Genomic DNA, 21,532 nt, shown 5'->3' on the forward strand with positions numbered 1-21,532 from the left:
TTTTTTTAATAATAGTAATGAATTTAGACATTTTCAGTCTAAAAGACGGTGGAGCAACAAAATAAATGGACAAATGACCTATAAAAAAGTTTAGGTTATAAGATCTAAAAAACTCTCTGTTAGATTTGAAATTTGCGATTGAAGCCACGATATTTTTTTACTGGAACCAAAACAATCTTAAATTTAAAACCATAGCGATAATCCAGGTGAAGATATCAGGAAACAATATGCAAATATCTAAACCTTGTTAGGTAGCTAGTTTATTTACATGTTATTACATATGCATAATGTATGTCATTCCTCTGCTATAAAAGAATGAATGTTTGAATGGCCACATCTTTGTGTAATGTTGGACACAAATGAGTCATAACACATGTCCATTCAAAAACCTACGGGTGACGTCACCGACGCTGCGTCCATGTTGGCTGGAGCCTGAGGAGACGGCGCGGTGTGTTTTCTATCGGGATCACGCAGCGGACGGTACCGAGAGGTGTCTCGTTTGGAGGCACCCATCACTGCTGGGACACTAACACACTATGTGAAGGAGCACCGAGAGGAGCAGCCCCGGGATTGCATCGCTGTTCCCTGGAGAGCGGAGGTAAGAACCACCGCGGCATCAGCAGCTCCGGTCGCACCGCAGACCTTTGCACCGAGACCCAGGCAGAGTAGCTGTATGTAGCTGCATCATGAGCGTTTCAACGTGCCTCTGCTCATTTCAACTCCCCCTTTTAGAGATTACTGCACTTAATTCACAACATCCGCATCATTTACTGTTCATTACTTACACTGTTTCTGGAACAGAGCATCATGTCACAGGGTTTAAAATGTTCGCCTGGAAAGTCAGGCACATCTGCAGCTGTACAACAAAAGGAGATCTGACGTATGAATCTGCTATGAAATGTAAAGTTGCACACGATAAAAGTGATACATTGATTCACAGTGCTTCCAGCCCTGATGCTGGGTGGCTCTGCAGGCCTGGCATCAGCATGGGGAATGTGTGTTGTGCAGTGACTTTCCACTCTGGACATTTTACCTTTCAAAACATTGGTGTAACTATCAACATATCAGCCCCCCCAGTAAATAAATATATAAAAAATAAGGAAAAAGGGGAGTACAATTTGTCTACCAGGCTCAGAGGGGTCTGTCCACAAGCTTAATGTAGGATCAATGATGTGTTCTGGTTTCATGCAAATTCCTGGCAATTACTGATGTGTGTGTGTGTGTGTGTGTGTGTGTGTGTGTGTGTGTGTGTGTGTGTGTTGGTAGAATGCCATCTCTGTCGGAGCAGCTGCAGGAGGTGCGGAGTCAAACTGAAGTGTGTCTGTACTCTAGCGGCAGGGTGGTGGAGGTGCGAGCTGGGGTCATGGGTATGGCAAATCTGCCTTTACCACCCTGCTCCAAATACCGCCACATCGCTGCAGAGTCCATGGTCATTGAAAACAGCTTTGGCAGCAACAGAAAGGAGGTGAGGGGGAAACAAGTGCATATGAAATATCCCCATCTGGAAGTTCCGATATAACAACCATCCAGACAGAGACCAAGGCTAAGTCAGTCACTATTGTAAGTTACATCTGGATAACTCTGGCAAAGAAATTAAAATGAAATAAAAAATGAAAGCAAATAAAACTAACAATAACAATATCTAATTCCCACCCACCTATACCCATCCACACTGTGTAATAAGAACTGCCTAAAATCTTTGTACTTTGATTTTTTTTGTTCGGTTCATGTCCCATCTGCTAACACGGAGGGCACATAAACAATTATAACCTTTATGAAAGTGTGATAAGAACTACCTAAATCACATTAACATTATGTGACAGAGTGGGTGAGCCTCATGTCCTTGGTCCCTCTTTTCAGTAGCAATAATGCATTTAATTTAATCATAATTGTTAATTGTTTGTTTCAACCATAGTATCACATTTAAAGGGATAGTTCACCCAGAAATTAAAAGGAACTCATTATCTGTGGGCGGCTGTGGCTGAGGGGTAGAGCGGTCGAACTGTCGGAAGATTGGCAGTCGATCCCCAGTCTTCCCCATCTGTATGCCGAAGTGTCCTTGGGCAAGATGCTGCTAATCGATGCACTGTATGAATGGGTGAATGGCAAACTGTACTGTAAAGCACTTTGAGTGGTCATCAAGACTAGAGAAGTGCTGTATAAATACAAACCATTTACCATATCTACTCACCACTATGCAGATGGGGGAGAAGTGAGTCCACAAAACACTGAACAGGACTCAAACACTTGACCCACCCCCCCCCCCCCCCCCCCATCGGCATAGTGTTGAGTAGATAATGAGTGAATTTTCATTAGCTTTAATGCAGTGGCGAAATAAATTGACAAAATAGTTTTAGGATGGGAAAATTTATGTGAATGCCACCTCAGGTCAGAACAATAATTCGGAATATCTGATGTCCTGCACACAGAAACATGGAAGAAGTTTTTGTCATTGTAAGAAACTTTGATTAATTGCGCAAATGTACGTATTGTGCATGCATTTTTTTGCTAACATTTGATTTTTAATATGGTGTTTAGTTATGATTTGTTATTGTCCATATAGAGTGACCTATATTAGTTAGAACAAATATTTATTAATAGTAACCCTGATAACAAGTCAAGTAAAGCAACTTTGAGACAAAATTACATCGTAATATAAAGCTTCAAACGTGGTTAACTGGGAGCATTCTTCCTCCATGCTTGCAAGCACAGCACAATTTTAGCCTCAGCAACCACATCTGAGAGAGTCAGTGCCCCAGTCCTGACTGCCTCTGTCCAGTCATCAGCAGGTACATTTATTTTAAAGTGTTAGTTATCTATATATATTTTAACAGCAAATTAAAGGTATTCTGACAATATAACATTTTCCTTTATTATCAGCCATTCTAAAATGAATGCAATTCATTGAATACAACTGAAAGGCATTATTACTTATTTGAATCCCTACAATCTAAGACAGCACTCATATTGGTTTTCCAATGTTAAGTAAAGTATTGGATGTAGTGTAGGTTAACTGGTTATAGGATGCAAGGGAAGCATTTAACTGTTTGCTAACTTATTTTTGTTAGGTCAAAGTGTCAGCGCAAACACTCCCACCACTTTACTAGATTATCAGAATTTCACCACAGCAAACATTTTTCTGGTATACTTGATACATGGCTATCTCGTAAAGGACAATGAAAATGCCTAAGTCTAGGTGAGCTGGGTTAGACAGTAAAACAAGCCAGAGGCCAATAAAGGTTTTCTGGCTAGATGTAGCCCAGAGGATGACAGACCACGTCAATCAAAGATTTGACCATGAAACGATCCAAACAGTGGGGTACATTATTAGATGGCTTTTAAAAGCGTGAACAGGGAGAGTTACATGAAATACATTTTTAATTGTAAAATTAGTGAGCTAATCGGAGGGAATCACAATGTAGACATCACTGTAATAGCAGTGGCTAAAGGTGATTTGATTGTAAGACCAGAGCTGTTGGAGAGAGAGACAAGGTATGGGCAGAACCGTTCATAGCAGGTCACTGATACCAGTGATCATGACACTTCTTGAGCACTTGTCCCTCATGTTAATTCAACTCGTTTTATTCTGTTTGTTGAGTTAAGTTAAATTAACTGTTATTTTGTGTCTTTTCCTTTTTCTATATTTTTTGTTACACAGGTAACAATGGACCACCAATGTGTAAAAGACACTCTTTAGTGACACAAGGATACTGTCTCTGAGTCTACCTCCAAGTTTAAAAGGCCACTCTGGTCAAGCTCTCACATATTAGTGACAATAATATTCCCATGTAAAAAAGACTAACAGTGATTTGTTTCTATGAACTGACACAGTGTAGGTATTAGTTTGATTAAGACTAAATCGATTAAGAATATAGGAAAAGTGTGTAGAAATGATAAGAATCTCTTTGCAATAATGGGATATCAGTTTATCCTTCAGTTAGTGTTCCACTCTACATAGCTTGTGTGTGTCCTACAACTTGAAGACCTTCCTCTTCTTATTCAGAATTGATTTGAATAATAGTCCGAGTTGAAATGTTGTTTTCACAGAATTTGATGTACTCTGTGGTGCAGTCTGTCATAATGTTGATGTCCTCTCCATGTGGCTCACAAAGCAAATCTTGTTCTGTAGACTCACAGCCTTATTAGTCTCCTGAGTCCACCTACTCACAGTTCTTGTGTGCACAGGCTGGCTCTGGACAAGAGGGAAATACTTTGGACTTAGCAGGACAAGCTTGTGAATAGATCTGCTGAGTGAGGGGAAGGCAGTGACATTGACTGCTTCGTTGGTATTATTTTCTCTTGTTGGAGAATCAAGATGCTGATAAAAGTTAGGTAATGATTGGACCAGTGTAACATCCCCATTCGTGAGAATGATGTCAGAATCTACCTCTGCATCAGCTTACTGAGGAAAGTAAACAATGATCACAATGGCGGATGTCAACTCCCTCAGCAGAACCAGTTCAATGTCAAGGCTTTAGAAACATATCATATCAAGTATCATGTCTGGGAGTACACCTCTTCTCACTCACATAAAGTGTAACCTCCCCCCTTTCTTTTCATTGCATAGTGTGTCTTGATCAGTGGGGGGAGCTCGTCCATCTTATTTCACATAGACCGTATGTTCCCCATGGTAATCGCTGGTACAGCGGGTTAATGTCTCCTCTTCTTCGCCTTCAATTAAACTCAATCTCTGCAGCCCCCATGTTTCCTCCTCAGCTCCTTTGGGATGTCATGTCTGGCAGCAGCATGTGTTCACACAGTGCAATCAGCTGCTCCTGTGTATAAATTATACTCCCAGTGCCCTGTGCGTGAGTTTCCATTCTAAAGAGTAATGAAAAAAAAATGGAGAAACTGAAAGTAGCCATTACTGCTGTAACTGGAGAAAAGAAAGAAAACACAAAAGATATGATCTTGAGACTGTAATGACTTCTTAGCATTACATGTGTTGTGTTTAGTATACATGTTATTGCTTTCCCTGGGTTTGTGGAGGGCTTAGGTGCATATTTATAATGTGGACAGTTCTCCCCAAAGAATATGTAATTTTTTAAAATAAAAAAGTATGCAGTTTCTCTTTAAGTTGGCCATAATATTGTCATATCTGTGCAAAAAAATGTAAAAGCCAAAGTGTTCTAATGTTAAGTTTATTTCCGCAGCTCACATGGCATGAGCATTGCAGTGAAGGACATGGAGGAGAATGATTTCAATGACCTCTTGAACAGCCTAGTATTTCTTAATGAATTCTTTTTACTATTTAGCATTCTCTTTATTCTCTAGGTTTTCTGATTATGTCTTTCATTACAGAATTTACTGACTCTCTTAAAAAGATGCCAAAGAGAGGAATGACAATTCTAAGCTGGGCTATCGGTTACTTTTTCCTCTGCTACTGTTATGTAGAGTCTTGTTTACCTACCTTTCATTCCAGTGTAAACACTACAAATATAAATAATACAATAAAACAATTGCAAATCTAATGTGTAAAAATAGCAATAGAAACACAATTACATTAATAGAATTTACATACAACTACTACTATACTACTACTACTAATAATTAATAATTTTTATAATAATAACCAATACAATAATATTGGTGAATATTTGTGGTACTGAAGATTCCCGAGGGCCTGGAAGGAAACCAAGAGACCAAAAATTAAACCTGTGTACTGTCCTTTTGAATTAGAGAACCTCCAAACACAGCAGCTGCAGAGGACAGGACAGTTTCCCTGGCCTAAAGAGCCATTTTGCCAAAAGGTAAAATGCTGATATGCTACATAACAGTATTGCCTTTTGTTATCCCTAGGCTCTCTAATGTGACTGAATACCTATACTGCCTGTGAATATGTAAAAAACTTACAGGGAGAAGTGTGGTGGTAGACATAGTTTTCAAGATTCTGGCCACAGCATTTACTCTTGTGTAGGTCTGTACACCATGGTACCCCGGGCAGCAAAAGGTGGGTCACCATGCCTGCACTGACCCATCATTAAGACATCCAAAAGTAACTCCGGCTGCTTCTCCAGGCGTTGGGTGGTGAACTCCCTGTGCTCCCCCAGACTCATCTCTTCAACTAGTCTCTGAAGACATACATTACGGCAAAATGCAGATAAGGCCTTAATAGCATAGTCTTATGTTGACTATTTGATAATGGCAGTGACCAGGGGTTGTAGGCTGTAAAATTATTTACCCACACCACACACCACGAGCGAGATGAAATATTTGAACATCAAATTTGCGTGACTCAATGTAAAATTCACTGGAGTCCTGGCCCGGACCCGAGTAAGAGGGTGATAAAACCAATCACTGGTCTGTCATCCAGACACAGCTGGAGTCAGTGAAAGTCCACGAGCTGTATGCTCTTCTGGGCGGGCTCTTCTGGGTAGAATGTACCAAGTGTGGTCGCTTCAGCCAATTGTCCTCCTCTCTTCCGGAGAAGAGGCGAATACTCCCCAGTTAGATGGTAAATGGTTGTATTTATATAGCGCTTTTCTAGTCTTGAAGACCACTCAAAGTGCTTTACACTACAGTTTGCCATTCACCCATTTACACACACATTCATACATACAGTGCATCTACAGTAGCACTTTTATTGTTGTTGTTCTATGGGGCAATTCGGGGTTCAGCATCTTGCCCAAGGACACTTTGGCATGCAGATGGGAAGACTGGGAATTGAACTTCTGACCTTGGTTGGAGGACGACCGCTCTACCCCTCAGCCACAGCCACCCCAGTTGCCATTGCAAAAAAATTTGAGCGAACGCACCATTTCAGGCAATGTCTCACGTGCACTACACTGCTAGTGTTGCTTTTATATTACTCAGTAAGATGTAAACACAGAGCTGTGATGTACACACAACTTTGCGCCGTATTGGTCTTGTTGATCATCATCATCGTCATACTCTCCCCTTGCCTCACCCTCTGCCCCTGCCTGCCTCTCTGTCCTCTTCTGCTCCCTTTTTCTTATTCTCTCTCTTCAACTATGTGCTACTCTCAGCTGCTTCAGTCTGCAAACAGAGAAAACGTATGTATCCTGCTAATGGCGTCTCACTGTTATCCGACTAAATGAGTGCAATGAAATAACTGTTTTGCTAGCATTCAAACAGCTACCTAACATAAGTAAGAAAGCACTACCACAATGTGGCAACAACTTTTCTTTTCTTTTTTTTGAACATTCTTTATTTAAGAAAATATAAGACATACAACAAACAAGACATTACACACAAAAAAAATACATAAAAAATAATAATACAACGTCAATGGAACAAATTGTGTCTCGGCCAACATTCTTTCCCAATCTATTTGTAAATAGCTAGATGAAGATGTTTGGGGTGGTTTACCTTACATGAGTGATTTCTTCAGATCAACAAAAACGAGAAAAACATAATTATTGTTATAATATTATTAACAGGCATGATAGGAAAGAAGAATTTACACAGTCAACATACTAAATCAAATAATACTATATATATGAATCTACAGACACCTCATTGAGAGAAGACTGCTGGATGCATTTGTTTATATTTTGATGAAGGAAGGCCACTGTATGGGAGAAGGTAGGGGTATTCAAATGGTTTTAATATAAACTTCACCCCTTGATGCTACACGCTGCTCCTTTAATACTAAAACGTGTTCCTAACCAGACACAATTGAAAGCAAATTTAGACTGACCTCCTGAAGGAGATGCGAGACTGGTTACTGCCATTTTATGAAGTGAGATTAGATATGATGATATAAGATTATGACACTATCCACATTTAACACTCTTTAAATATTGTGTTACATTTAAAGGAATTATTTGATATTTTGCGAAACTGCTTATTTTCTGAGAATTTAAAATATAGAAGAATAGATTCAATAAAACAGAAAAGGCATTGTTTTAGATTTGAATTTGAACTGTGTTTGGATAGATCTGGTTTAATTCAGAATCCCATGTCCTGTGGAGGAATTAGCTGCACAGAGCCAAACAGCTGTGGTGTGTTGTGTTTTTCAGATTTAACTTGAAATTTAAAAAAAGATTAAACTTGTGGCTACATATACTGTTCTCCGTGCTTCTTCAGACCCTTGCATCTCTCCAGCGCTTGTCTACAGCCCTGAACATCCTGGAAAAGTATGGCTGCAACTTGACAAATCCCAACAGGCCAAAATACTGGAGGACTGTGAAACACAACAATCCAGTGTTCAGAGCCACAGTTGATGCTATTCAGGTAACAAAAAGATATTACAGTATAGTAATGATGATAATAATAAATAAATCTCATGAGTAAATCATTTCAAATCGTCTTGTCGATCGTGGTGACGGCTGATCATGGACTATGGTTACCACAAGACTGCTTTATATACAATATTCCTGCTCACATTCTACCATTACTGACAATAACCCCTCCATTTCAATTGTCACTGCTGCTTCCTTCATCTCTATCAGACATTTTCATTTGTACAAATACCTTAAACATTTACACATCTTTCCATTATGTTAAAAACTGTTTCTTCTAATCAATGTTTTCAGCTACACGTGGCATCTGTTGCACTTCTGTATAGTTTTTTTTTTTCCTTACTGTTGTTGAGGGTTAAAGATAGGGAATGTCACACCTTGTTAAGTCTTGTGAGACAATTGTGATTTGTGAATATGGGCTATACAAATAAAATTTGATTGATTGATGTAAAGTCTTGTAAAGTCCATATTTAACTGATTATTATGATCACCTATGTGATTCTGTATATTTTTCATAGTGTGCAGGAAATGAGAGTAGTCAGGTAGCAGAGCCCTTACTGAAATTTTCATTTGGCACAGAATAGTCATTGTTCAGCTGATAGGTCATTTGAGTTATAACCTGTTTACATGTACAGGTCTGCCTGAGACTGTCCTTAGGCCTGTGAAATAAAACAAGATTTGGGATTTAACTTCAGGTTTAACTTCAGTCCTAAGAAGCTGGTTCACTTCTTACCTGGGTCACCATGGTAACTTAGGCTCAATCGCTAACCTGCATTGGATCAAAAGCAATCAACAGCTGAACCACTTGACCAATCTGATCACTTGAGTCATCGATCTACAGGATCCTGAAGAGGGACTTAAGTGAGAAATAATTATGGTCAACAGATGCTTCATAGATTGGTGGAATGGTTTTTCTATCTCTAGCTCTTCACTTGTCCAATCTGGTTTAAAACAGAGCTTCTAACAGAGGAAGAGTTTATATATAAACACATCACAAGTAATATAGCTTCATTTTAATTCAATAATGATTTTTGAATTCCTGACATAAAACCTGACAGTGTTTATGATCAATGCAGATCTGAACAACATGAGGATAAATAGTTCCTAAAGCCTCTAATGTATTTTATTCAAGCAATTATCTTTACACAGCTCAATATTTCTCATAAATATAAATGATAAAACAAACTTTAATTAAGATCATCTTCTTTGGCCTAGTATTTTAAGGATCTTTTTCTGTCTTGTTATGCCATCATTCACATTCACTTGAAGGTCACTTTTGCATGTCATTATCAGCTCTACCTGCAGATCTCAGTGTTTTCTCTCATATCATATTAAAAACTTTATTTGTTGTTTTGATGATGATCAGAAGTAAAAGCTTCTCATCTGTCTGCAGGTTTTCTCAGGCCTGTCCCTCTTACCCTTCTTGATCCTAAGGAATGCTTTCCTGTGCTCACACAGAGCCTGAAAAGAGCCTGAGAAGGTCTCATTTAAACAAAAGAAGCTTAAACAGTTACTTTCAAGGGGAAAGTACATTTGCGCCATGTGCATGTAATGTCAATTTAAATAGCCTTATTTTGTTTCTTTTGCTTTTTACATATTTTTTGTTACACATGGACCATTTTTGCTCATGAACACTCTTCTGTGAAACAAGGACACTGTTTCTGAGTCTACCCCAAAGTAGACTTCAATAGTAACACAAAGTCTCTTTTCATACTTAACTCTTTGGAAAATTAAACAAAAAAAGCTCTTGTCGACATTATATGCTGTTTGTTCTTTCCTCTCCCAGGGAGGACGTGCAGTGCTCTGTCTCTATGGTTACTCCAATCAGCAGGCAGATGGACTCAGCTTCCCTGATGATGTCACTGATCCTGATGTGGGCCGAGTCGCTGCAGTAACACTTGAAGTGATGAGCCTGAGGACGGAACTAGAAATGCTTATCAAGGTGTGTGCATGTGTGTGTGCGTGCGTGTATGAGGCATAAAGTAGTTTGGAGCCTTGATATTATCAGACAGGTGCAAACCCTATCACTCAGTCAGTAATACTGGAGTCAGTGTGATTGTGAAATTGAACATTGTTGTAATCATTGCAGGAGAACAGAAGTGTTTGTGGTTAGTGAGGTGTGTTTTCTTCTGTGGTGCATGTGTATGCACATACAGTATTAATAAAAGCACAGATGATATCCTGTTATTTGGTTTCATCCCAGGAGGCTCACCCCCACCCTGAGTTCTACGAGAGAATCATTCCTACACTGAGACACAAGGTAGAGTCCATCATACCACCACTATACCTTCATTTCGTCATGTTACATTTATACCATACCATTTACACCAAAGGTTTTCAGATTCCCTGGGTTCAGAACTGCCTGACTTCCTTCTGTCACAGTGGACGTACTAACCAGGACAATGTTTGCTCCTTCCAAATATGAAAAAGAACCTGTGGTAGCTTCAGTTGTCATGAAAACTCAAAAGGTGTTTAGTTTGTCCAGTCTGGACTTATGTAAAAAACATGGCTGCCTCCGTAAAGAGGACCCCCTCAATGTAAATATAAAGTAATTGAATATGAAGAGCCTTTTCTGGGGTAAAGAAAACTACAATTCATACAATTTAGATGAAACGAACTAGTGAAAACATCATTAGAATTATTCTACATTAAATTTCCGACAATAGATCCCTTTCACCTAAATCTTACACACTGGATCTTAAAGTAAAATTTATTTTTGCTAAATAGAAAAATGAGACATATCCTTCTTTATATGGGATGACCTAGTTTGGTAAAAAATAGAGTCCTCTATGAGGACAATTACTTCGTACTCAATGGCCCTTTTTGTTAGCTATAAAAACTTCAATAAACTGCTATCAGATAGATTATATAAACACATAAACCTTTGTTTTTGAAAATGGTCTTAAATCTGGGATCAGTCTGGGATAACTATATTCCCTTTATTATCATGCTGTTGAGGACAGCTTTATCTGATGAATGGTAAAGGGATTGTACTTGTATTTATGTTGCATTATTCCAGTTTAAATGACCGGTCAAAGTGCTTTACAGTACAAGTCGTATTCACCTATTCACACACTGTTTCATACAGTGCTGTTATATGCAGCACTTTTCTACCACACATAATACATACACTGGCAGGCAATTTAAGGTTCAGCATCTTACCCAAGGACACTGGTATTCATCCAAGAGGAGCCGGGTATCAATCCACCAAACTGCTGGTTAGTGGCCAACATGTTCTACCACCTAGCTGCCACCAAATGTTTTGCGGTGGTATAACATAGCACTGAATAAACAGTCTTTTATTTTGAAGTTTATGATGACCTCTCCTCTCTTTTCTTAGGATGTGGGCCTTAATACTGATGCTGTTGTCTATCACTCCTCTGCCACATCATGCCACTCTGATAGTCAGACAAAGTCTTTAGCTTTCCCCGTCCACCACCACTCCCTCAGGGAGAGCAGCCGGGGCCCCTCCTTGTCTTCCAACCACCAAAGTCTCAGGTCTATTCAAGTCTTTTCCACCTCCTCAAACAAACACCCAGGTGAGGAGAGAAGCTGTTACCATGCTGGGTCGTCATGTAAATAATGTAAAATAATGATGTGACAATTTGGTAGAGTGTATTGTTAACTCTGTTTCAGAGAACTGCACTATCTGTGGAATATTCAGAATCTCTGCCCACTGCCTCACCTGCCTCCAGGGTCTCTGCTCAGAATGTGACAGACTATACCACTCCTACCCTGAGAGAGCCCACCACCGTCGAACAGCTGTCACATCATCATCCAAAAACAGAAGCAATCACAGGTCTGTATCAATTGTCCTGGCAATACAAACTGGGGATGAGCTAAGATGAGGGCGGGTCACCAATGTCTATTTTAACACAGAATGAATGCTAGTGAATTACCGTCTATCACTGTTTTATATGGCTGGTAAACAAATGACAATAGTCACTCTCTCTTCCCCTGTGTCAGTTCTTCCACGTGGTGTTGCCTTCACTGTGCTAGAGTCAACTCTGTCCAGGACGTGCTGTGTTTGGACTGTGAGCACCCTCGTTTGGAATCCATCAGCTCTAAAGCAGAGGAATCTCAGTCTACCACAATCACCAGTCAGTGTTGCTGCAGTAATCCCACCTCTTTCATTCGACTTTTTTCTAGGGTAAAGAAAACAACAATTCATACAATTTTGATGAAACACACCAGTGAAAACATCATGAGGATTATTTTATATTCAATTTCTGCTAAAAATTATTTTCACCTAAATCTTTACATTAAAAGGTTCAGTGTGTAAGATGTATTGAAAGGGTGTGTAATCATCTAAATTGTATGAATTGTTGTTTTCTTTACCCTAGAACAGGCCCTGTATTTCAAAACACTTTATATTTACAACCAAGGGGTCCTCTCTATGAAGGCCGTCATGTTTCCAACTTTGTTGAGTTTCATTAACAATGTGTGTGTGTGTGTTTTGTATGCAATGTCTCCTTCTCAGAGTGGCAGTGTAAGAGCTGTACAATGGTGAATGCAGCCAGCAGTATTCTGTGTGAGGTGTGTGAAAGACCTCGTTTGGCCACACGACCTCCAATGACCCCATCACACCCACCTATCAACCCCCCAAGACCGCCAGCACCAGTGTTGGGCATGCCTGGTGACCCCGACAGCCAGGTCAGTTAGGTGTGTGTGTATGTGTGTGTGATGCTTATCGAGCTTGTTGCCATTATCATTGCCTCGGTTCCAGGAATGTTCACATAGATAGAAGAAGGGGAGGAGAGTGCATTGTGAAATATGTGGCCAATGGCAGGCTCATGCCTACTGTTTACACCTGTTTCGTCAGACCAGATAATGCTGAAATGTCTCAACAACTATTCACACATTCATGTCCCCTTCAGGAGGAGTTATAATAGTTTATGAACTTGAACATTTTCTTCTGCTCCTGGTGTGACTCCGGGACCTTCACTGTCTTTTTTGGGCAGTCTCTTCCCCTCCTCTTACAGTCTGTTATAACTTTTAATGATCCCCAAGGTGAAAATCTACATACTGAAAATGTCATGGTTTTGCACTCTAACAGCCAGTATACATATTTTATTGTGCCTGTGGTGTTTGCTTTGCTGAGAATGAGCCATTTCAATGACAGTGGTCATCTCTCCTTGTGCAAATGTTCCACCTAAACAAGTCCCCCTCGACACGATTATGAGGTTCTCCGTCGCTGCATCCTGGTCTTACTGCCATGGAGACAATTGTGATTGTTTTAAGAAAACAAAGCTTTTTCCCACTATGTGATAGATAGATAAATGAATGGAGGAAACTTGTAATGTAAAGTACTTCAAGTGGACGGAAAGACTAGAAAAGCATCATATGGAACAGTCTATTAACCATTAGAGCAGACAGCATCTATCTTACATTGCCAGAGCAGAATGATCATCCAGACGCCAGTCAGATTCAGCGAACTTCTTATTTCAGAAAATTGTGTTGATGACCTGCCTTTGCATGATGAATGGTACCTGTGTGTATTTAAACAAGAGTGCACTAGGATAGCAATATCACATATAACACTACGCTTCCTGCCCCAAGCGGTAGTATTGATTTATAACAATGGCATAAAAGAGTAAAAACAACTTCACAAGTTCAGAGTTCATTACAATATTATATGATAAGCCGCATGCTAAAAATGTGCCTTCTCTGGTGTGTAGATCAGCCACCAGCTATAACACAACACCAACCCTGAGCTCTACCACAGCATATGATGCTCGTTGTATGGGAGCTCCTGTTAAGTAGAGATATCATGAGCCAGGGAGTTTAAGCATAACCTCAATCGCTGGAGAAAACAAGCAATTTTAAGTAATTGAGCTGAAAATAGCTTGCATGGTGTTAACAATTTTTACAATAATGTCAAAATAATTAAAAGATTTAATTTATTCAATTGTATTTATCTATGTATTATATTAATAATAGCTTGAAATGAATTGAATATATAATATACATTTAGAGAAAAAAATACATTTCATTTCATATATTCTCTATATATGTATATATCATTGTTTCTAATAGTTCGTCCTCTAACCTGGATATATAAAATATTGTCAAAGCACAGATTCCTAGTCTAATCTAATCTAGTCCTTATCTAGTATAATTTGTCATCAGAAGGGAGGTTATGTTTTTTTTTTGCTATTTGTCTTTCATTGCTATTTGTTTGTCAGGATTACACAAAAAAGAAAAATCAAACTCATTTTCTTGAAACTTGATGGAAGGTTGGGGTATGGGCCAAGGAACAACCCATTAACTTTCAGATTCAATTAAGGGCTGCCCCGTTAATCAAGTAGGAATCCAGGATTATTTTCACTTTAACAATTCAATCTCAGAGTGCCCCCCTAGTTTTAATGTGTATTTGTATTTGTTTTAACATAATCTGACATAATACCCTGTTACACTCCTATATCACCTCTGCCCACCATATTACTCCCTCCACAGTCCTGCAATGCTTTTATTGATGCTCTCTCATTATCCCACTCTTCTGTTATGGGCACAAAAGCTGCTCAGATTGTGTAATGCCACCTGTACATTTTATCTGGAATCCTTCTGATGGCACAGTCACGTCTAATGCAGCGATTTTACACACACACACCATATGAAAACTAAAGTCGTACTTGATGATACATGTGCAGTGTTAGAAGATATTAAGAACTATTAATGACTCGGCTCCGCAACTCTGCTAATCAAAGGCATCTGAACGTCAGTTGTTTTATATCTTTTTCAATTGAAAATCGAGCACAAATAACTCTGTTGGTTTTAATGTTAATCATAAAGTGCATCAATAGTCTGCTTCAGTTCACCAACTCTCCGTCTCCAAAATGTTCATTCACATGGGTCATAGTTACCTGTCAAGTTTGTTTTTATAGATCCCAATGTTTGCGTGAGAAGTGGCGTACGCATCTTTCAGACCCAGCTTTGTGCGTATATGCAACGGTTAGAAATGAGGCAGCTGACCTTGTGCAGGTTCATGCTTGCTTTTTTGCTGCACACTCTGACAATGGCTTGTAGTTGGTTCTTATTTTTTAAGGTCAGTACCAACGAATAAAAGAAAAGGAAAGAACAGATTCAATAAAACAACAAAAAACATTGTCATAAAAGGGATTTTGATAAAAAAATATGCACTGATAAGTTTTCCTACACACATCCACGTGATGCTCAAAGAGTCCCAAGATATTTGTACTGCTGTCCAACTTCCACAGCCTGACATTAATTGGGATTCTTCCTGAAATCTATAACTTTCTCTCTCTGCTTCTCTCTCTCCCTCTCTCTCTCTCTCTCTCTCTCCAGTGGGTGTGTCAGTTCTGCACATATCTGAACTATACTCCTGCTACAGTGTGTGACATGTGTGACCTGGCTCGGCCAGAGCCTGCACCCCTGCCTGTGAAGCTCCGCCCTCCCTCTCCTGTCAGACGGGTCCCCGCCCTACCAATCAAACACAAAGAGCCTGCCCCTGAAGACATGGACTCCTGGAGACAGAGGCTGATGAAGGAGGAGGGGCTCAAGTTGATTCAACTGATAAGAGAAAGTCACCTCCATCACCTTATTCACTATCCTGTGATCGAAACTTCAGTTGGTGTCAGTTTTATTTGTATCTGTCCATTTTGTGTGCATCAGGATGGGGAGAAGAAAGGAATGAGTCCAGAAGAGGTATACACAAGCATGCGGGTGGCAGGAGACAGCAGCATCTTGCCCTACAAGTGGTTAAAGTCAGAGCTTCCTCCGCTGTTAGACCAGATCAGGATGTTGGTAGCGGCATCCCCTCAGTCTGACAAGACCACAACACAGCACACAGTCAGTATGCTTCTCTCAGCAATATCGACCTGCAGAGCTGGAGAGCCCCTTGCCCCCACCATTTTAGATCTACACATGCACGAGCCACTGTGTTAGACCTATGTATGCGCAAGCCAGAGCCAACATTTTAGCCACCGCATGCAGGAGTTCCAGACCCACTCTGAGAAGGAAACTGAACGTCTAGTATTCGCATCAACATCATCAAGGCTGAAACTTAATTTCAGCATCTATGATAGACTAATTAATACACTGGTGGCATAATAGTGAAGTGTGTATTTTTCCTTAAAAAAAGATATATGTATATTATATATATATAGATAGATTGAAAAGGGGATCCATGGCCCGCGCGTGCATATATCCGGAACGGTTGGGGATCTCCGGCTCTGCAGGAAAATGTTTCTCTCACACATTTATGTTCCTCAGAAAGTGACTGTGAGCTGGGATTTTGAATAATGATTAACTGTCCTCTAACACAGAGCAGGTCAAGTGAAGCTCCTGCTGAGGATGCTGGGAGAGAGGAGTACCCTGCAGAGACAGAAGTCGGGATCCAGCTGTCCAGAGCAGAGGCTAAGCAAGCCTGGCTGACAGCAGGCGGAGACTCGGAGAGAGCAGCCAGACAAGCTCTGAGAGACAGACTTGCCAAGGTGATATTATCTCCAAAAAGGTTTGGAGACAAACAACTGACTATTCTGTCAGTCTTCTCTCTGTCAAGTAATGGCATCGTCACTTTTCTTTACCGTACTCCCTCAGATAAAGGAGCTGTGTGCCCTGGGCTTCAGAGACGAGGCTCGCTGCCATGAGGTTTTGAAACAGAGTGGTGGTGAGGTAAGAGGGGCCCTGGCCCTGCTGCAGAGACCCCTGCTGGAGCCCTTCCACAACCGTATTTGGAGTGAGAAAGCTGAACCTCCCGTAGACATCCATCATCCTGACAAACAGGTGAGAGTCTGGTCTTCAGCCATAAAAATTTAGACATTCATAGACTTTCTTCAGTCACTCAGTGTCAAGGTAAAAACCGATATCTCCACAGATCCAAAGCTTTCCACCACATTTTTGGCAGTAATGTCAGGTTCAACTCTGCAGTCATCAGCAGTATCTCCATGACCCATGCAGTCATAGGCCCTAGCTTCAAATCAACCACCATCAAGTCCCTGCCTAAGAAACCTCCTGTTTTTGTTTGAATTGTGCCCACAGCACTCACCAGTCATCATGAAGTGCTCTGAGAGGTTGGTCCTGCAGAACATTAAGTCCTGCCTCACCATAACTCTCAAACCTCTCCGATTTGCTTAATGCTCCAGTGGGCATGCTCCACATTTTACAGAGGCACCACTGAGAGCATCCTGACAGATCAGCATCACAGTCACTAGAAATTGCAGAGTCTCCAACTGTGAGACCTAACAAAGAACAGAGGAAACAGCAGTTATGGTCTTTTATACCCTGCATGCAACACACTTGGCTCACAAGGCCCACGACATGGTGAAGGGCCCGGAGGCACCACAGCATTAGAGTCTCCTGAAATAATTAAAACACTTTTCTGGTCTTTTAAATATCCTGAAGGAAATCTCTTCAAATGTATTACAAACATTCACTTGGAGTGATAGATTAACTCATATGGTTTTGGTGGTCAAAGATAAAAGGTCAAGATCACTGTGACCTAAATTATGGGATTTCAGTGGTCAAAGGTAAAGGTCACAGTGCAAATGCAATATGTCAGAAACACTATCATGGATTTTAGTTTGTAACTTTGTAACTTCTGTTTCCCCATCACTACACTCATCACACTTGCCCCTCAACATCCATCAGTCGCCCACTATACGAACCTGCTCACACACTTCCCTGTCAGATCGTCTCATGGTGCCTCCATGAATTAAACTCTCTTGTGCTTTTTTAGTGAGTGTGTGCCTTATTTCTGGTTTTTGGATTGTTTGCCTTCTCCCATTTGTCTGTTTGCCTTTGTATGACTATTTTATTAAAGACTTTGATTTTTACTTCATCGCTTGGCTTCCTTAGTGTTTCATTACATCTGACACAAACATTAATTTGAATGAACTGTTCTGAAAATGGGTGGCAAAAGTCAAAGGTCAATTTTACTGTGACCTCACATCCATCCATTTCTTGGATTGGATATCTAAGGAATACCTTTAAGGAATGACTTCCCATTTAGCAAAAAAGACTGAAGGAAGAGTAACCACTCCTTTCACTCTCTGCTGTCAGCCTGTTTCTGCCCTGGTTGTTAAAGATTCCTTCCAGCCTCAACCTCTATTCTGTGTGGGATGTATATGTGGTCTTTATTGTAAATGATCATTTTGATGATTAATGTTTAGTTTAAGGTCAAAGTTTGACTGGTATAGCTAGTAGGATGTGTGAGGTCTGTCTTCTATATAATTCCTTCTTCTCTTCCAGCGGATATGTCGTAGGCTACTAGCTGTGTATGATCTTCCGAGCTGGGGTCGCTGTGAGCTGGCACTGTCGCTGCTTCTGGAGCATAGTGCGCCCTACTCGCTGGAGGATGTAGTGCAGGCTGTACGAGAGTCCCATGATAGGGAGTTTATCAGAAGAGTGCTTGCTAAAGAGTGTCCCATCTGCCTCTCTGTCTTCCCCCACAGCAAGGTACTGATACAATAAATGTTTCTACAAGTTTTTGCAAAACAGCAGCACATCTTCACCCTTTCCCCCCTCTTTTCCCTTTCAGATGCAGTCTCTAACATCATGCCAGTGTTCAGTGTGCTGTGGTTGTTTCCAGCAGCACTTCACCATCGCTGTAAGAGACAAACACATCAGGGACATGGTGTGTCCAGTGTGCTGGGAGCCAAACATCAATGATCCTGAACACCTGAACAGCTATTTCTCCACCCTTGACATCCAGGTAGGAAGAAAGATAAAGCTAGGAAGGACTTAGGAAGGTAACATCATACATCAGTTTATACCTCGTCACACCATAAGGTGGCAGGGGAGGGGAGGAGAAATTGCACTCGCAGCTGAAGATGTGATTTAAAAAATACATTAATATTTATTGACAGTATAAATGTCTTTTATAAAATCACTATTGAAGTAGTTACAAATATTAACATTAAATACATCTGCAAAAATTCACATCTAAGGCTGCTGCACACTAGAGGATAATGTGGCCGATTTGAGACCCGATTTGCCCCACTATAACAATCACAGGGGCAATCTCCACTGAAGGTCACATAAGCCTTCTCAGCCATGATTACATCCATATTTATTTATTTTTTTCACTGCAAAACAGAACACACAACATCGGTCCTCCTCCATGTTTTTTTTCTTCTGAAGTCATCATGCCTTCCACAAATGTGACTAAAAGAAGTTACACATAAAGCACACTCACATATGCTAAACTCATAATGGCTCCCGTACTGCAGATCAACTTGCCTAATTCAGACAACGATCTGAACAATGAACTGTTCAAAAACAGCCATCCTTCAGTCACTATCAGCGGTAAGACAGCATCACAGCAGAGCCCTTTTGCTTTCAGCTTCTAGCTTTGGTCGACTTGCTGGCATCTCCACTCAGTGTTGTGCATGAACCCTCGTATTTTTTTGTGAACGATGGACTGAACAAATCAGTTTACAAATGAAGAACTCAGTGGGAACTGTTGGGTTTCTCTATGTTACTATTGTTTTAAGGTCTTGACCTTTAACTGTAAAGTGCCTTGAGATAATGTAAATTATGAATTGGCGCTATATAAATAAAATTGAATTGAATTGAATTGAACGTGAGTGACGTTCACTCCAGATGAGGAGCTTCTCTGGTCACAGCTGCTCAATGATCAGAGCTGCTGCTTCATGATCCGAGCTGAAGCTGCAGTTGATTTGTATCAAGCTGGAGTTTCTGTTTCCTCCTCCACTCTGACCTGCTCTCACTCATCAGTTAACAGGACCTGATCAGTACATGAAGTTTACTTAGTGTTGGTTTGATTTGCTCCAGAGTTTATGAGACTGCATTTAAACATCATGAAAAATGACCCGTCAACATTTTGTGCTCAGTACAACACGAAACGTGAAGCACACTCAGGACTCACTGTTAAAGTGAGAGGTGCACGCAGACATAATCCGACACCATCGATTAATAAAAATCATCATCCTATTTCAGTTTTGGTACCGTGAACTTAGTCAAAATTTCAAAACTAGTTAATTTCATCTACATGAACTAATTTCATGATGCTGAGGTTAGTTTCATGCAGCTTCCACTTAGACAGTTAAGAGAAAACTTAAGGGGAAAATACAATTTTGAATGAACAATTCTCTGTTGTTTGTGGCATTGACTGTCGTGAAAATGTATTAGACATGTTGAGTAAAGCAGCACCACTGTCTGAAATCCTTTAGAATTTGTGAAACTTTTATTTGTGAAAATATAAATTTTACAGCTTTTTTCGCATCTTGACCATGTTGGACCACTTCCACTTAAATCACTATCACCCGTCCAAATCTAAACTAAATTATCACAGAGAGGCTAAATATTCTTTTAAAGAGTTTGTGACTTGAGAAACCTTGTTCAAATATCCACAGCAACACTGTACCATTAACAAGCAGGAATAAAACTGGATACCACCAGTTTAAACAGGTAAAGCTTTACAGCAGACAGGGCAAAGCTTCCTGCTTCTCACTGTCAGAATGTGAGGGAACTTATTGTGTCATCTATACGCATTTCAATAATCCTATTCAAAACGGTTTAATGTTTGAAATCAAGATTCCTAAGGAACAGTTATTTTGCATGAGCACAAATGACACTGCTGGTTTTATTGTTTATCATAAACTTAATCTGTAATCTCCATCTCTTTATGGGCTCACGTTTGCATTGCCACTCTACCGTCTCCAAAATGTTCATACCCATGGTTCAGAGTTAGCGTAGGAGTGCACACATTCTCCTGTCAGGTTTGGTTTTATGGATTCCAACAGGCCCAATGTCTCTGACTCTGTCTCAGGAGTCTGTGTTGAAATGATGCCTGAGACAGAACCCTCGCACTGAATCTCTCTCCACCCTATGTTCAACTCCACCCCTTTTTTCCTTTGTACTCAACATCCAATAAAGACATTTTCATTCAAATCTTTAAATAACATATTGTTGTGGCATGGTCCCAGCTGGTGAACTGTTAACTAAATGCACAGTGGAGGCTAAACAACATTTGCAAAACAATTGGACCAGCCTACCTCAGTTGAGACCAGACCGCCATTACACAAAGGCACAAAGTTACTTACACAATTACTCCACCTGCATCCAGCCAATTAGCTAGCCACGTTGCCAAGAATACGCTCCGAAGCAGGAAAAATGCAAAGAACACATACTGTACAATCCAATAGAGAATGGATCACAAAAAGGGCACAACACCTCAACATGCCACATCAAGCTAGGACCGTAGCAACGCCACCAACAGTCTTGCTAAAGAAGCTGTAAGAGAGCGATTACAAGATAACAATCACCTATGTAGATATGGTGCTTAATGGCCCCACTCCATTATTAAGATGAAGGTGAATTAAATCTGAGACTGATGTATTAGAGGT

At 40.3% G+C, this 21,532-nt stretch overlaps 1 protein-coding gene across 9 annotated transcripts in view; it reads left to right on the forward strand.

Moving 5' to 3' along the window:
• Positions 1-401: 401 nt before the first annotated feature.
• Positions 402-21,532, forward strand: part of rnf31 (ring finger protein 31) — a 38,460-nt gene continuing 17,329 nt past the window's right edge. The window contains exons 1-16 of one of the 9 annotated variants that reach the window (XM_069511586.1): positions 405-598; positions 1,267-1,465; positions 6,987-7,013; positions 8,050-8,196; positions 9,991-10,146; positions 10,408-10,464; positions 11,545-11,743; positions 11,817-12,003; positions 12,171-12,304; positions 12,685-12,857; positions 15,510-15,743; positions 15,837-16,013; positions 16,490-16,657; positions 16,764-16,949; positions 18,414-18,620; positions 18,703-18,876. In XM_069511586.1, coding sequence (XP_069367687.1) covers positions 1,268-1,465; positions 6,987-7,013; positions 8,050-8,196; positions 9,991-10,146; positions 10,408-10,464; positions 11,545-11,743; positions 11,817-12,003; positions 12,171-12,304; positions 12,685-12,857; positions 15,510-15,743; positions 15,837-16,013; positions 16,490-16,657; positions 16,764-16,949; positions 18,414-18,620; positions 18,703-18,876 — 2,424 coding nt within the window. In that variant the 5' untranslated portion in view covers positions 405-598; position 1,267. Of the gene's footprint in view, positions 599-1,266; positions 1,561-6,986; positions 7,014-8,049; positions 8,197-9,990; positions 10,147-10,407; positions 10,465-11,544; positions 11,744-11,816; positions 12,004-12,170; positions 12,305-12,684; positions 12,858-15,509; positions 16,014-16,489; positions 16,658-16,763; positions 16,950-18,413; positions 18,621-18,702; positions 18,877-21,532 lie in introns of those variants that run through there. The other 8 variants (XM_069511588.1, XM_069511582.1, XM_069511583.1 and 5 more) reach the window with 8 other exon arrangements.

Source organism: Paralichthys olivaceus, chromosome 16 (assembly GCF_024713975.1).
Source record: "Paralichthys olivaceus isolate ysfri-2021 chromosome 16, ASM2471397v2, whole genome shotgun sequence".
Classification (NCBI taxonomy): Eukaryota; Metazoa; Chordata; class Actinopteri; order Pleuronectiformes; family Paralichthyidae; genus Paralichthys; species Paralichthys olivaceus.